The following is a 17,103-nucleotide window of genomic DNA, read 5'->3' as shown; positions in this document are numbered from 1 at the left end:
CGCCCCAGGGGACCCATTTGGGGACCCTATTGGGGGGAGGGGCCATTTGTGGACCCCCTGGGGGGGGTGTTGGGGACCCCAAGTTGGGGGAGGGGCCATTGGGGACCCCATGGGGGGGAGGGGCCATGGGGGAGGGGCCATTGGGGACTCTAGGGTGGTGGGAGGGGCCATTGGGGACCCCATTGGGGTGGGAGGCCCCATTGGGCCCCCCCTGACCCCTCCCCCACCGCAGGGGGGGCCGCGGGGACCGGACGGGTCGCTATGGGGGGGTCCCCCCCGCCCCCCCCGCCGAGGGCACCCGCCCCTCCCGCGACCACGACTATCGCGACATGGACTATCGAGCCTACGGGGGGGGCGCCCCCGACCCGCCCCCCAGCGCACAGGTCAGCCCGGACGCCGGGGTCCCTCTCCCGGACGCCTGGGTCCCTTTCCCGGACGCCTGGGTCCCCTTTCCCGAACTCCTGGGTCCCTGGGGCACTCCTGGGTCCCTCCCGAACTCCTGGGTCCCCCTCTCCCCTGTCTCCCTCCTCTCCCTTGTCTCCCCCAAACTCCTGTGTCCCCCCGAACTCCTGGGTCCCTGGGGCACTCCTGGGTCCCCTGAACACCTGGGTCCCTGGGGCACTCCTGGGTCCCTGGGGCACTCCTGGGTCCCCACTCCCTTGTCTCCCCCCAAAGTCCTGTGTCCCTGGGGCACTCCTGGGTCCCTTGGGGCACTCCTGGGTCCCTCCCGAACTCCTGTGTCCCTTGGGGCACTCCTGGGTCCCTGGGGCACTCCTGGGTCCTCTGAACGCCTGGGTCCCTTGGGCACTCCTGGGTCCCTTTCTCCCCTGTCTCCCCTTGAACTCATGTGTCCCTGGGGCACTCCTGGGTCCCTTGGGGCACTCCTGGGTCCCCCTGTCCCCTGTCTCCCCTTGAACTGCTGTCTCCCTTGGGGCACTCCTGGGTCCCTCCAGAACTCCTGGGTCCCTCCTGAACTCCTGTGTCCCTGGGGCACTCCTAGGTCTCTGGGGCACTCCTGGGTCCCTCTCGAACTCCCGGGTCCCTTGGGGCACTCCTGGGTCCCTGGGGCACTCCTGCGTCCCTTGGGGCACTCCTGGGTCCCTTAGGGCACTCCTGGGTCCCTCCCGAACTCCTGGGTCCCTCCTTCACTCCTGTATCCCTTGGGGCACTCCTGGGTTCCTTGGGGCACTCCTGGGTTCCTTGGGGCACTCCCGCGTCCCTTGGGGCACTCCTGGGTCCCTCCTGAACTCCTGGGTCCCTCCTGAACTCCTGTGTCCCTGGGGCACTCCTGGGTCCCTGGGGCACTCCTGGGTCCCTCCCGAACTCCTGGGTCCCTCCCGAACTCCTGGGTCCCTCCTGAACTCCTGTGTCCCTTGGGGCACTCCTGGGTCCCTTAGGGCATTCCTGGGTCCATGGGGGCACTCCTGGGTCCCTTGGGGCACTCCTGGGTCCCTCCTGAACTCCTGTGTCCCTGGGGCACTCCCGGGTCCCTTGGGGCACTCCTGGGTCCCTCCCGAACTCCTGGGTCCCTCCCGAACTCCTGGGTCCCTCCTGAACTCCTGGGTCCCTCCTGAACTCCTGGGTCCCTGGGGCACTCCTGGGTCCCTTAGGGCACTCCTGGGTCCCTTGGGGCACTCCTGCGTCCCTTGGGGCACTCCTGGGTCCCTTAGGGCACTCCTGGGTCCCTCCCGAACTCCTGGGTCCCTCCTTCACTCCTGTATCCCTTGGGGCACTCCTGGGTTCCTTGGGGCACTCCTGAGTCCCTGGGGGCACTCCTGGGTCCCTGGGGCACTCCTGGGTCCCCGACCACCCGTGTCCCCCCCCCAGGCCCCCTCGGAGGCCGCCCCCCGCCCCCGCGCCCCCGCCCCCCCGCTCCCGTTCGGCGCGGACGGCGATTACCGCGACCAGGACTACCGGCCCGACCCCCCCGAGGAGGAGCCGCGCGCCAGCACCATCGTCATGCTGCGCATGCTGCCCCAGGCGGCCACCGAGGCCGACGTGAGTGGCCGTGGGGCGCTCCTGGGGCACGCCTGGGTCCCTTGGGGCACGCCTGGGTCCCTTGGGGCATTCCTGAGTCCCTTAGGGCACTCCTGGGTCCATGGGGCACGCCTGGGTCCCTTGGGGCATTCCTGGGTCTATGGGGCATTCCTGGGTCCCTTAGGACACTCCTGGGGTCATGGGATGTTCATGGGTCCCTGGGGCATTCTTGGGTCTATGGGGCACTCCTGGGTCCATTGGGGCACTCCTGGGTCCCTTGGGGCACGCCTGGGTCCCTTGGGGCATTCCTGGGTCCCTTAGGGCACTCCTGGGTCTATGGGGCACTCCTGGGTCCCTTAGGACACTCCTGGGTCATGGGATGTTCATGGGGCACTCCTGGGTCCATTGGGGCACTCCTGGGTCCGTGGGGCATTCCTGAGTCCATGGGGCATGCCTGGGTCCCTTGGGGCATTCCTGGGTCTGTGGGGCACGCCTGGGTCCCTTGGGACACTCCTGGGTCCCTTAAGGCACTCCTGGGTCCATGGGGCACGCCTGGGTCCATTGGGGCACTCCTGGGTCCATGGGGCACGCCTGGGTCCCTTGGGGCACTCCTGGGTCCCTTGGGGCACGCCTGGGTCCCTTGGGGCATTCCTGAGTTCATTGGGGCATGCCTGGGTCCCTTGGGGCACGCCTGGGTCCCTTGGGGCACTCCTGAGTCCATTGGGGCACTCCTGAGTCCATTGGGGCACTCCTGGGTCCATGGGGTTCTCCTGGGTCCCTGGGGCACTCCTGGGTCCCTTAGAACACTCCTGGGGCCATGGGATGCTCATGGGTTCATGGGGCATTCCTGGGTCCCTTAGGGCACTCCTGGGTCCCTTAGGGCATTCCTGAGTCCATTGGGGCACTCCTGGGTCCATTGGGGCACGCCTGGGTCCGTGGGGCACTCCTGGGTCCATTGGGGCACTCCTGGGTCCATTGGGGCACTCCTGGGTCCATTGGGGCACTCCTGGGTCCATGGGATGCTTCTAGGTCTGTGGGGCACTCCTGGGTCCATTAGGGCACTCCTGGGTCCCTGGGGGCACTCCTGGGTCCCCGGGGCACTCCGGGGTCCCTGACCGCCCCCCCGCAGATCCGGGCGCAGCTCCAGGCTCAGGGGGTCCAGCCCCGCGAGGTTCGGCTCATGAGGAACAAGTCGTCAGGTGAGCCCGGACGCCTGGGTCCCTTTTTGGGGGGGGCCCCGCCCTCCTGGGTCCCTTTTGGGCCATTTCCCGAACTCCTGGGTCCCTTCTTGATCATTTCCCGAACTCCTGGGTCCCTTTTCGGGCATTTCCCGAACTCCTGGGTCCCTTTTTGGCCATTTCCCGCACTCCTGGGTCCCTTCTTGGTCATTTCCCGAACTCCTGGCTCCCTTTTTGGCCATTTCCCGAACTCCTGGGTCCCTTCTTGATCATTTCCCGAACTCCTGGGTCCCTTTTCGGGCATTTCCCGAACTCCTGGGTCCCTTCTTGATCATTTCCCGAACTCCTGGGTCCCTTCTTGATCATTTCCCGAACTCCTGGGTCCCTTCTTGATCATTTCCCGAACTCCTGGGTCCCTTCTTGATCATTTCCCGAACTCCTGGGTCCCTTCTTGATCATTTCCCGAACTCCTGGGTCCCTTCTTGATCATTTCCCGAACTCCTGGGTCCCTTCTTGATCATTTCCCGAACTCCTGGGTCCCTTTTGGGCCATTTCCCGAACTCCTGGGTCCCTTTTGGGCCATTTCCCAAACTCCTGGGTCCCTTTTTGGCCATTTCCCGAACTCCTGGGTCCCTTCTTGGGGTCATGTCCCACACTCAGGGGCACCCAAGGGTGCTGCATCCAACTTAGGGGGCACCCAGGGGTGCCCATTCCCTTTCATAGGAGCACCCAGGGGTGCTGGTCCCACACTCGGGAGCACCCAGGGGTGCTGAATCCAAATTAGGGGGCACCCGGGGGTGCTGATCCCAGGAACAGGGGCACCCAGGGGTGCCTGTTCCCTTCCTTAGGAGCACCCAGGGGTGCTGGTCACATCCTTAGGGGGCACCCAGGGGTGCTGCTCCCACACTCAGGGGCACCCAGGGGTGCTGATTCTTCCCTAGGAGCACCCAGGGGTGCTGATCCCAGGAACAGGAGCACCCAGGGGTGCCCATTCCCTTCCTTAGGAGCACCCAGGGGTGCTGGTCACACCTTTAGGGGCACCCAGGGGTGCTCAGTTGCTATCACAGGGGCACCCAGGGGTGCTGCTCCCAGCCATAGGAGCACCCAGGGTTGCTGATTCTTCTCTAGGAGCACCCAGGGGTGCTGGTCCCAGCCATAGGAGCACCCAGGGGTGCTGATTCTTCTCTAGGAGCACCCAGGGGTGCTGATCCCAGCCATAGGAGCACCCAGGGGTGCCCATTCGTTTCCTTAGGAGCACCCAGGGGTGCTGATCCCACACTCAGGGGCACCCAGGGGTGCTGGTCACGTTCTTAGGGGCACCCAGGGGTGCTGATTCTGTTCTCTAGGAGCACCCAGGGGTGCTGGTGACACCTTTAGGGAGCACCCAGGGGTGCTGCATCCAAACTAGGGGGCACCCAGGGGTGCTGATCCCAGCAATAGGAGCACCCAGGGGTGCCCATTCCCTTCTTAGGAGCACCCAGGGGTGCTGGTCACACCCTTAAGGAGCACCCAGGGGTGCTGCATCCAACCTAGGGGGCACCCAGGGGTGCTGATCACATCCTTAGGAGCACCCAGGGGTGCTGGTCACGTCCTTAGGGGGCACCCAGGGGTGCTGCATCCAAACTAGGGGGCACCCAGGGGTGCTGATCACATCCTTAGGAGCACCCAGGGGTGCTGGTCACATTCTTAGGGGGCACCCAGGGGTGCTGCATCCAAACTAGGGGGCACCCAGGGGTGCCCATTCCCTTAGGAGCACCCAGGGGTGCTGGTCCTAGCCATAGGAGCACCCAGGGGTGCTGGTCACATCCTTAGGAGCACCCAGGGGTGCTGGTCACATCCTTAGGGGGCACCCAGGGGTGCTGATCCCAGCAATAGGAGCACCCAGGGGTGCTGGTCACATCCTTAGGGGGCACCCAGGGGTGCTGATCCCAGCAATAGGAGCACCCAGGGGTGCTGGTCACATCCTTAGGGGGCACCCAGGGGTGCTGATCCCAGCAATAGGAGCACCCAGGGGTGCTGGTCCCAGCAATAGGAGCACCCAGGGGTGCTGAATCCAAACTAGGGGGCACCCAGGGGTGCCCATTCCCTTCCTTAGGAGCACCCAGGGGTGCTGCTCCCACACTCAGGAGCACCCAGGGGTGCTGGTCACATTCTTAGGGGGCACCCAGGGGTGCTGCATCCAAACTAGGGGGCACCCAGGGGTGCCCATTCCCTTAGGAGCACCCAGGGGTGCTGGTCCTAGCCATAGGAGCACCCAGGGGTGCTGGTCACATCCTTAGGAGCACCCAGGGGTGCTGGTCACATCCTTAGGGGGCACCCAGGGGTGCTGATCCCAGCAATAGGAGCACCCAGGGGTGCTGGTCACATCCTTAGGGGGCACCCAGGGGTGCTGATCCCAGCAATAGGAGCACCCAGGGGTGCTGGTCACATCCTTAGGGGGCACCCAGGGGTGCTGATCCCAGCAATAGGAGCACCCAGGGGTGCTGGTCCCAGCAATAGGAGCACCCAGGGGTGCTGAATCCAAACTAGGGGGCACCCAGGGGTGCCCATTCCCTTCCTTAGGAGCACCCAGGGGTGCTGCTCCCACACTCAGGAGCACCCAGGGGTGCTGGTCACATTCTTAGGGGGCACCCAGGGGTGCTGCATCCAAACTAGGGGGCACCCAGGGGTGCTCGTCGCAGCCATAGGAGCACCCAGGGGTGCTGCATCTGACTTAGGGGGCACCCAGGGGTGCCCATTCCCTTCCATAGGAGCACCCAGGGGTGCTGATCGCAGCCATAGGAGCACCCAGGGGTGCTGAATCCAAATTAGGGGGCACCCGGGGGTGCCCATTCCCTTCCTTAGGAGCACCCAGGGGTGCTGGTCACATCCTTAGGGGGCACCCAGGGGTGCTGGTCCCAGCCATAGGAGCACCCAGGGGTGCTGATCCCAGCAATAGGAGCACCCAGGGGTGCTGGTTCTGTTCTCTAGGAGCACCCAGGGGTGCTGCTTCCACTTTCCAGGGGCACCCAAGGGTGCCCGTTGCCTCCATAGGAGCACCCAGGGGTGCTGGTCACACCTTTAGGGGCACCCAGGGGTGCTCATTTGCTATCACAGGGGCACCCAGGGGTGCTGATCCCAGCCATAGGAGCACCCAGGGGTGCTGGTCCTGATCCATAGCAGCACCCAGGGGTGCTGGTCCCACACTTAGGAGCACCCAGGGGTGCTGGTTTCCCACCCAAGGGGCACCCAGGGGTGCTGCATTGACTACATAGGGGCACCCATGGGTGCTGCTCCCCGACCCAAAGGGTCCCAGGTAGGTCCCAGCAGCACCCATGGGTGCCCATGTCTGCAATGGGGGGGGGGGTGTCCCATGGGTGCCCCTCATCGCCCCCTGGAGGTCCCCAATGTGTCTGGGGAGCACCCATGGGTGCCCAAACTCCTGGGTCCCTTTTGGCCCATTTCCCGAACTCCTGGGTCCCTTTTGGGCCATTTCCCGAACTCCTGGGTCCCTTCTTGGCCATTTCCCGAACTCCTGGGTCCCTTTTGGGCCATTTCCCGAACTCCTGGGTCCCTTTTATGGCCATTTCCCGAACTCCTGGGTCCCTTTTGGGCCATTTCCCGAACTCCTGGGTCCCTTTTTGGTTGTTTCCCGAACTCCTGGGTCCCTTTTGGGCCACTTCCCGAACTCCTGGGTCCCTTTTAGGGCATTTCCCGAACTCCTGGGTCCCTTTTGGGCCACTTCCCGAACTCCTGGGTCCCTTTTTGGCCACTTCCCGAACTCCTGGGTCCCTTTTTGGCCACTTCCCGAACTCCTGGGTCCCTTTTGGGCCATTTCCCGAACTCCTGGGTCCCTTTTGGGCCACTTCCCGAACTCCTGGGTCCCTTTTTGGCCACTTCCCGAACTCCTGGGTCCCTTTTTGGCCACTTCCCGAACTCCTGGGTCCCTCTTTGGCCATTTCCCGAACTCCTGGGTCCCTTTTTGGCCACTTCCCGAACTCCTGGGTCCCTTTTAGGGCATTTCCCGAACTCCTGGGTCCCTTTTAGGGCATTTCCCGAACTCCTGGGTCCCTTTTGGGCCATTTCCCAAACTCCTGGGTCCCTTTTTGGTTGTTTCCCGAACTCCTGGGTCCCTTTTGGCCATTTCCCGAACTCCTGGGTCCCTTTTGGCCCATTTCCCGAACTCCTGGGTCCCTTTTGGGCCACTTCCCGAACTCCTGGGTCCCTTCTTGATCATTTCCCGAACTCCTGGGTCCCTTTTCGGGCATTTCCCGAACTCCTGGGTCCCATTTTGGCCACTTCCCGAACTCCTGGGTCCCATTTTGGCCACTTCCCGAACTCCTGGGTCCCTTTTGGCCCATTTCCCGAACTCCTGGGTCCCTTTTGGCCACTTCCCGAACTCCTGGGTCCCTTTTTGGCCATTTCCCGAACTCCTGGGTCCCTTTTGGCCCATTTCCCGAACTCCTGGGTCCCTTTTGGGCCATTTCCCGAACTCCTGGGTCCCTTTTTGGTTGTTTCCCGAACTCCTGGGTCCCTTTTGGGCCATTTCCCGAACTCCTGGGTCCCTTTTTGGTTGTTTCCCGAACTCCTGGGTCCCTTTTGGGCCATTTCCCGAACTCCTGGGTCCCTTTTTGGCCATTTCCCGAACTCCTGGGTCCCTTTTGGGCCACTTCCCGAACTCCTGGGTCCCTTTTCGGGGTGATCCCGAACTCCTGGGTCCCGGGCGCCCCCGTGGGTGCTGTGGGGGGGGCGGGGGCACCCATGGGTGCTGCTGACGCCCCTCCCCCGCAGGGCAGAGCCGCGGCTTCGCCTTCGTGGAGTTTCACACGGTGCAGGAGGCGGCGGCCTGGATGGAGCACAACCAGGTGAGCCGGACGCCGGGGTCCCTCCCGGACGCCTGGGTCCCCTCCCGGACGCCTGGGTCCCCTCCCGGACGCCTGGGTCCATCCCGGACGCCTGGGTCCCCCAGTGGTTATTAGTGGTTTAATGGTCTGTGCTGGTGGCCCGGACGCCTGGGTCCCCTCACTCGGACGCCTGGGTCCCCTCCCGAACGCCTGGGTCCCTCCCGGACGCCTGGGTCCCTCTCCCGGACGCCTGGGTCCCTCTCCCGGACGCCTGGGTCCCCTCCCGGATGCCTGGGTCCCCGTGTGGTCATTAATGGTAGTTTAATGGTCTGAACTGGTGGCCCGGACGCCTGGGTCCCTCTCCTGGACGCCTGGGTCCTTCCCGGACGCCTGGGTCCCTCCCGGACGCCTGGGTCCCCGTGTGGTCATTAATGGTAGTTTAATGGTCTGAACTGGCGGCCCGGACGCCTGGGTCCCTCTCCTGGACGCCTGGGTCCTTCCCGGACGCCTGGGTCCCTCCCGGACGCCTGGGTCCCCGTGTGGTCATTAATGGTAGTTTAATGGTCTGAACTGGTGGCCCGGACGCCTGGGTCCCTCTCCTGGACGCCTGGGTCCTTCCCGGACGCCTGGGTCCCTCCCGGACGCCTGGGTCCCCGTGTGGTCATTAATGGTAGTTTAATGGTCTGAACTGGCGGCCCGGACGCCTGGGTTCCTCTCCCGGACGCCTGGGTCCCTCCCGGATGCCTGGGTCCCTCTCGGACGCCTGGGTCCCTATGTGGTCATTAATGGTAGCTTAATGGTCTGGACTGGTGGCCCGGACGCCTGGGTCCCCTCACTCGGACACCTGGGTCCCCTCCCGGACGCCTGGGTCCCTCCCGGACGCCTGGGTCCCCCTGTGGTCATTAATGGTAGTTCAATGGTCTGAACTGGTGGCCCGGATGCCTGGGTCCCTCTCCCGGACGCCTGGGTCCCTCTCGGACGCCTGGGTCCCCTCCCGGACGCCTGGGTCCCTCCCGGACGCCTGGGTCCATATGTGGTCATTAATGGTAGTTTAATGGTCTGAACTGGTGGCCCGGACGCCTGGGTCCCCCTCCCGGACGCCTGGGTCCCCCTCCCGGACGCCTGGGTCCCCTCCCGGACGCCTGGGTCCCTCTCCCGGACGCCTGGGTCCCTCACCCAAAACTACACAAATCCCCCAGTAAAACACACAAAAACCCCACAAAAAGTTGCATGAAAACACCCAAAAAACCCCCCAAACCCCCCAAAAAACTCCCAGAACCCCCCCAAAAACCCCAACACACCCCAAAAACCCCGAAACCACCCAAAAAAACCCCCAAAATGACCCAAAAACACCCAAAACCACCGAAAATAACCCCAAAAACCCAGCACGAGATTCACCCAGAACCGCCCAAAATGCACAAAACCCAGCAAAACGCCACAAGAAACCAGAGAAAAACCCCCAGAAACTGCCCAAAATGACCCAAACCCCACAGAATTCATCAAGATTTGTCTATTTCTTTATGTTATATCACAAAATTAAGGCAAAAAAACCCAAAATTGATGCATTTTGCGCCCCCATTTTGCCCCGACGTGATTCAGGCGCCGCCATTTTAAGGCTGTTTGGGGGTCACTTTATTAATCAATAATTCCCACATTTATCACTTTTTACACAAAAATTGTAAAATCAGAACATTTTACTTCATTATATCAAAAAATTGAGGCAAAAAACCCCAAAATTGGTGCCTTTGCGCCCCCATTTTGTTGCCTGAGGTGATTTTGGCGCCATTTTGCCCCTGAGGTGATTCAGGCGCCGCCATTTTGAGGCAGTTTGGGGGTCACTTTATTAATCAATAGTTCCCACATTTATCACTTTTTATACAGAAATGATAAAGTCAAAATATTTTCCTTTATTATATCACGAAAATGAGGCAAAAAACCCCCAAATTGGTGCGTTTTGCACCCCCATTTTGCCCCTGAGGTGATTTTGGCGCCATTTTGCCCCTGAGGTGATTCAGGCGCCGCCATTTTGAGGCGGTTTGGGGGTCACTTTATTAATCAATAGTTCCCACATTTATCACTTTTTATACAGAAATGATAAAGTCAAAATATTTTCCTTTATTATATCATGAAAATGAGGCAAAAAACCCCCAAATTGGTGCGTTTTGCGCCCCCATTTTGCCCCTGAGGTGATTTTGGCGCCATTTTGCCCCTGAGGTGATTCAGGCGCCGCCATTTTGAGGCGGTTTGGGGGTCACTTTATTAATCAATAGTTCCCACATTTATCACTTTTTATACAGAAATGATAAAGTCAAAATATTTTCCTTTATTATATCACAAAAATGAGGCAAAAAACCCCAAAATTGGTGCGTTTTGCACCCCCATTTTGCCCCTGAGGTGATTTTGGCGCCATTTTGCCCCTGAGGTGATTCAGGCGCCGCCATTTTGAGGCACTTTGGGGGTCACTTTATTAATCAATAGTTCCCACATTTATCACTTTTTATACAGAAATGATAAAGTCAAAATATTTTCCTTTATTATATCACGAAAATGAGGCAAAAAACCCCCAAATTGGTGCGTTTTGCACCCCCATTTTGCCCCTGAGGTGATTGAGGCGCCGCCATTTTGAGGCGGTTTGGGGTGGTTTTGTGCTGCCGTTTCCCAGCCTGTGGTGCGTGGGGGTCGAAACCCTCGTGAAACCCTCGTGAAACCCTCGTGAAACGCTTGTGAAACACTTGTTAATCCCTTATGTGAACATGGTGGTGTCTTTGCAGCAGGGGCTGTGTCTGCTGGGCCAGCGCGTGTCCCTCCATTACAGCGACCCCAAGCCCAAAGTCAATGAGGACTGGCCCTGCAGCAAAGTGAGGAATTGGGGGGGGGGGCTGGGGACTTGGGGGGCTGGGGGGGGCAGTTTTGGGGGGAGTTTGGGGGGTTTGGGGGAAGTTTGGGGGGGGGTTATGGGGTTTATGGGGGTTTTGGGGGTGACATTTGGGGGGCTTGGGGGAGGTTATGGGGGCTTGGGGGGGGTCTATTTGGGGGGTACAGGGGGGTCTGGGGACTTGGGGGGCTGGGGGGGACCTGGGGGTCAATTTTGGGGGGTTTGGGGGAAGTTTTGGGGGGTTTATGGGGGTTTTGGGGGTGACCTTTGGGGGGCTTGGGGGAGGTTATGGGGGGTTGGAAGGGTCTATTTAGGGGAGGTTATGGGTGTTTGGGGGAGTCCATTTGGGGGGTACGGGGGGGTCTGGGGACTTGGGGGGCTGGGGGGGACCTGGGGGTCAATTTTGGGGGGTTTGGGGGAAGTTTTGGGGGGTTTATGGGGGTTTTGGGGGTGACCTTTGGGGGGCTTGGGGGAGGTTATGGGGGGTTGGAAGGGTCTATTTAGGGGAGGTTATGGGTGTTTGGGGGAGTCCATTTGGGGGGTACGGGGGGGTCTGGGGACTTGGGGGGCTGGGGGGGACCTGGGGGTCAATTTTGGGGGGTTTGGGGGAAGTTTTGGGGGGGTTTATGGGGGTTTTGGGGGAGACCTTTGGGGGGCTTGAGGGAGGTTATGGGGGTTTGGGGGGGGGCTTTTGGGGGGCAAATGGGGGTTTGGGGGGGTCTATTTGGGGGGTACGGGGGGGTCTGGGGACTTGGGGGGCTGGGGGGGACCTGGGGGTCAATTTTGGGGGGTTTGGGGGAAGTTTTGGGGGGGTTTATGGGGGTTTTGGGGGTGACCTTTGGGGGGCTTGTGGTAGGTTATGGGGGGTTGGAAGGGTCTATTTAGGGGAGGTTATGGGTGTTTGGGGGGATCCATTTGGGGGGTACGGGGGGGTCTGGGGACTTGGGGGGCTGGGGGGGACCTGGGGATCAATTTTGGGGGGTTTGGGGGAAGTTTTGGGGGGTTTATGGGGGTTTTGGGGGTGACCTTTGGGGGGCTTGGGGGAGGTTATGGGGGTTTTGGGGGGGCTTTGGGGGGCAAATGGGGGTTTGGGGGGGTCTATTTGTGGGGTACGGGGGGGTCTGGGGACTTGGGGGGCTGGGGGGGACCCGAGGGTCAATTTTGGGGAGAGTTTGGGGTGTTTGGGGGAAGTTTTTGGGGGGTTTATGGGGTTTATGGGGGTTTTGGGGGTGACCTTTGGGGGGCTTGGGGGAGGTTATGGGGGTTTTGGGGGGGCTTTGGGGGGCAATTGGGGATTTGGGGGGTCTATTTGGGGGGTACAGGGGGGTCTGGGGACTTGGGGGGCTGGGGGGGACCCGGGGGGCAATTTTGGGGGGAGTTTGGGGGGTTTGGGGGAAGTTTTAGGGGGTTTGGGGGGTGACATTTGGGGGTCTTGGGGGAGGTTATGGGGGTTTGGGGGGGCTTTTGGGGGGCAAATGGGGGTTTGGGGGGGTCTATTTGAGGGGTACAGGGGGGTCTGGGGACTTGGGGGGCTGGGGGGGACCCGAGGGTCAATTTTGGGGAGAGTTTGGGGCGTTTGGGGGAAGTTTTTTGGGGGTTTATGGGGTTTATGGGGGTTTTGGGGGTGACCTTTGGGGGGCTTGAGGGAGGTTATGGGGGTTTGGGGGGGGCTTTTGGGGGGCAAATGGGGGTTTGGGGGGGTCTATTTGGGGGGTACAGGGGGGTCTGGGGACTTGGGGGGCTGGGGGGGACCCGGGGGGCAATTTTGGGGGGAGTTTGGGGGGTTTGGGGGAAGTTTTAGGGGGTTTGGGGGGTGACATTTGGGGGTCTTGGGGGAGGTTATGGGGGTTTGGGGGGGCTTTTAGGGGGCAAATGGGGGTTTGGGGGGGTCTATTTGTGGGGTACAGGGGGCTCTGGGGACTTGGGGGGCTGGGGGGGACCTGGGGGTCAATTTTGGGGGGTTTGGGGGAAGTTTTGGGGGGTTTATGGGGGTTTTGGGGGCGTCCTTTGGGGGGCTTGGGGGAGGTTATGGGGGGTTGGAAGGGTCTATTTAGGGGAGGTTATGGGGGTTTGGGGGAGTCCATTTGGGGGGTACGGGGGGGTCTGGGGACTTGGGGGGCTGGGGGGGTCATTTTGGGTTGAATCAGGGGGATTTTGGGTTGAATCGGGGGGATTTTGGGTCGAAACTGGGGGATTTGGGGTTGAATTGGGTGGATTTTGGGTTGAATCGGGTGGATTTTGGGTCTCCCCAGGTGGATTTTGGGTGGAATTTGGGCGATTTAGGGTTGAATTTGGGCAATTTTGGGTTGAATTGGGGTGATTTTGGGTCTCCCCAGGTGGATTTTGGGTGGAATTTGGGCGATTTAGGGTTGAATTTGGGTGATTTTGGGTTGAATTGGGGTGATTTTGGGTCTCCCCAGGTGGATTTTGGGTTGAAATGGGGTGATTTTGGGTTGAATTTGGGCGATTTTGGGTTGAATTGGGGTGATTTTGGGTCTCCCCAGGTGGATTTTGGGTGGAATTTGGGCGATTTAGGGTTGAATTTGGTCAATTTTGGGTTGAAATGGGGTGATTTTGGGTCTCCCTGGGTGGATTTTGGGTTGAAACTGGGTGATTTTGGGTTGAATTGGGAGGATTTTGGGTTGAAACCGGGTGATTTTGGGTTGAATTGGGTGGATTTTGGGTCTCCCCAAGTGGATTTTGGGTTGAATTTGGGTGATTTTGGGTCTCCCCAGGTGGATTTTGGGTTGAATTTAGGTGATTTTGGTCTCCCCAAGTGGATTTTGGCTCTCCCCGGGTGGATTTTGGGTTGAATCGGGGTCATTTTGGGTCAAAACCGGGTGATTTGGGGTTGAATTGGGTGGATTTTGGGTTGAAACCGGGTGATTTTGGGTTGAATCGGGGGGATTTTGGGTCAAAACCGGGTGATTTGGGGTTGAATTGGGGAGATTTTGGGTTGAATCGGGTGGATTTTGGGTCTCCCCAGGTGGATTTTGGGTGGAATTTGGGCGATTTAGGGTTGAATTTGGGTGATTTTGGGTTGAATTGGGGTGATTTTGGGTCTCCCCAGGTGGATTTTGGGATGAAATGGGGTGATTTTGGGTTGAATTTGGGCGATTTTGGGTTGAATCGGGTGGATTTTGAGTCTCCCCAAGTGGATTTTGGGTAGAATTTGGGCGATTTAGGGTTGAATTTGGGCGATTTTGGGTTGAATCGGGGTGATTTTGGGTTGAATCGGGTGGATTTTGGGTTGAATTGGGTGGATTTTGGGTTGAATTGGGTGGATTTTGGGGATCCCCAAGTAGATTTTGGGTTGAATCGGGGTCATTTTGAGTCGAAACCGGGTGATTTGGGGTTGAATTGGGTGATTTTGGGCTGAATTTGGGTGATTTTGGGTTGAATCGGGGTAATTTTGGATCAAAACGGGTGGTTTGGGGTTGAATTGGGTGGATTTTGGGTTGAATCGGGTGGATTTTGGGTCTCCCCAGGTGGATTTTGGGTAGAATTTGGGCGATTTAGGGTTGAATTTGGGCAATTTTGGGTTGAATTGGGGTGATTTTGGGTCTCCCCGGGTGGATTTTGGGTTGAAATGGGGTGATTTTGGGTTGAATTGGGAGGATTTTGGGTTGAAACCGGGTGATTTTGGGTTGAATTGGGTGGATTTTGGGTCTCCCCAAGTGGATTTTGGGTTGAATTTGGGTGATTTTGGGTCTCCCCAGGTGGATTTTGGGTTGAATTTAGGTGATTTTGGTCTCCCCAAGTGGATTTTGGCTCTCCCCGGGTGGATTTTGGGTTGAATCGGGGTCATTTTGGGTCAAAACCGGGTGATTTGGGGTTGAATTGGGTGGATTTTGGGTTGAAACCGGGTGATTTTGGGTTGAATCGGGGGGATTTTGGGTCAAAACCGGGTGATTTGGGGTTGAATTGGGGAGATTTTGGGTTGAATCGGGTGGATTTTGGGTCTCCCCAGGTGGATTTTGGGTGGAATTTGGGCGATTTAGGGTTGAATTTGGGTGATTTTGGGTTGAATTGGGGTGATTTTGGGTCTCCCCAGGTGGATTTTGGGATGAAATGGGGTGATTTTGGGTTGAATTTGGGCGATTTTGGGTTGAATCGGGTGGATTTTGAGTCTCCCCAAGTGGATTTTGGGTAGAATTTGGGCGATTTAGGGTTGAATTTGGGCGATTTTGGGTTGAATCGGGGTGATTTTGGGTTGAATCGGGTGGATTTTGGGTTGAATTGGGTGGATTTTGGGTTGAATTGGGTGGATTTTGGGGATCCCCAAGTAGATTTTGGGTTGAATCGGGGTCATTTTGAGTCGAAACCGGGTGATTTGGGGTTGAATTGGGTGATTTTGGGCTGAATTTGGGTGATTTTGGGTTGAATCGGGGTAATTTTGGATCAAAACGGGTGGTTTGGGGTTGAATTGGGTGGATTTTGGGTTGAATTGGGGGAATTTTGGGTCTCCCCAAGTGGATTTTGGGTGGAATTTGGGCGATTTAGGGTTGAATTTGGTCGATTTTGGGTTGAAATGGGGTGATTTTGGGTCTCCCTGGGTGGATTTTGGGTTGAAATGGGGTGATTTTGGGTTGAATTGGGAGGATTTTGGGTTGAAACCGGGTGATTTTGGGTTGAATTGGGTGGATTTTGGGTCTCCCCAAGTGGATTTTGGGTTGAATTTGGGTGATTTTGGGTCTCCCCGGGTGGATTTTGGGTTGAATTTGGGTGATTTTGGGCTGAAACGGGCTGATTTTGGGTTGAATTTGGGTGATTTTGGGCTGAATTTGGCTGATTTTGGGCTGAATTTGGCTGATTTTGTGTCCCACAGTGCGGGGTGCAGAATTTCAAGCGCCGTGAAAAATGCTTCAAATGCGGAGTCCCCAAAGCGGGTGAGACCCAAAATCCCCCCGATTCACCCCAAAATCCACCCCAAACCCCCCCAGTTTCACCCCAAAACTCACAGCCCCCCCCAGCACCCAAAACTTGATGTTTTTCACCCAAAACCCGACGTTTTGCACCCAAAACAGCCCCAAATCACCCCCAAAACACCCCCAGTTTTGGGCCCAAACCCCCAATTTTTGCCCCAACCCCCCAATTTTTTGCCCCAAACCCCCAATTTTGTTCCTTAAACCCCCAATTTTGGGCCAAATCCCCCAATTTTTGTCGACAAACCCCCAATTTTGTCCCCAAACCCCCAATTTTTGGCCCTAAATCCCCCAATTTTGTTCCTTAAACCCCCAATTTTAGCCCCAAACCCCCAATTTTGTTCCTTAAACCCCCAATTTTTGCCCCAAACCCCCAATTTTTGCCCCAAACCCCCAATTTTTTGCCCCAAAGCCCCAATTTTTAGCCCCAAACCCCCAATTTATCCCCCAAACCCCCCAATTTTAGGCCCCAAACCCCCAATATTAATCCCTGAACCCCAATTTTAATCCCTGAATCCCCATTTTTTTACCCCAAACCCCCAAATTTGTTCCTTAAACCCCCAAATTTTTACCCCAAACCCCCAATTTTTGCCCCAAACCCCCCAATTTTAGGCTCCAAACCCCAAATTTTTACCCCAACCCCCCAATTTTTGGCCCCCCCCCCCCCCAAATTTTCACCCCCCCCCCATTTCCTCCCCACCCCCCCCAACTTCCCCCATTTTTGGGGCGTCCCCTCATTATTTTGGGGTGTCCGGGGGGGTTTTGGCGCAGAGGCCGAGCAGCGGGGGCCGGGGGGGCCCCGCCCGGAGCTGCTGGGGGGGGAGGGGGGAGGGGCGGGGCTGCTGCCCCTCCCCCAGCCCTGCGCCCCCCCCATGGGGACCCCCGGGGGGGGACCCCAAAGCGCCAGCGAACCCGGCGCCGACAACGCCAATGACAGTGAGTGGGGGTTGGGGGGTTTTGGGGGGATTTGGGGATTTTGGGGGGGTTTGGGGGGGATTTGGGATTTTGGGGGGGGAATTTGAAGGGGATTTGGGGGTTTTAAGGGGGATTTTGGGGGGATTTTGGGGTTTTTAGGGGGATATTGGGGGGGAATTTGAAGGGGATTTGGGGGATTTTGGGGGAATTTGAGGGTTTTTGGGGGGATTTCGGGGGTTTTTAGGGGGATTTTGGGGGGATTTGGGGGGGATTTGGGGGTTTTTTGGGGGTTTTTGGGGGAATTTTGGGGAATTTGGGGTTTTTTTAGGGGGGAAATTTGGGGGATTTTGGGGAATTTTTGGGGGATTTGGGGGTTTTTAGGGGATTTTGGGGGGATATTGGGGAATTTT

At 58.7% G+C, this 17,103-nt stretch overlaps 1 protein-coding gene across 1 annotated transcript; it reads left to right on the top strand.

Moving 5' to 3' along the window:
• Nucleotides 1-232: 232 nt before the first annotated feature.
• Nucleotides 233-16,714, top strand: LOC309452747 (RNA-binding protein 10-like; the record flags this gene model as incomplete). Its single annotated transcript, XM_082077410.1, has 7 exons — nucleotides 233-383; nucleotides 1,828-1,998; nucleotides 3,107-3,176; nucleotides 7,926-7,999; nucleotides 10,750-10,836; nucleotides 15,682-15,742; nucleotides 16,550-16,714. Coding segments are annotated over 7 exons (779 nt in total), but the record flags the coding sequence as incomplete, so codon positions are not given.
• Between the last annotated feature and the right edge of the window lie 389 nt (nucleotides 16,715-17,103).

Source organism: Streptopelia decaocto, assembly GCF_964273445.1.
Source record: "Streptopelia decaocto genome assembly, contig: HAP1_SCAFFOLD_2210, whole genome shotgun sequence".
Classification (NCBI taxonomy): Eukaryota; Metazoa; Chordata; class Aves; order Columbiformes; family Columbidae; genus Streptopelia; species Streptopelia decaocto.
Note: the sequence above shows the minus strand (reverse complement) of the source record. Positions and strands in the feature narration are given on the sequence as shown.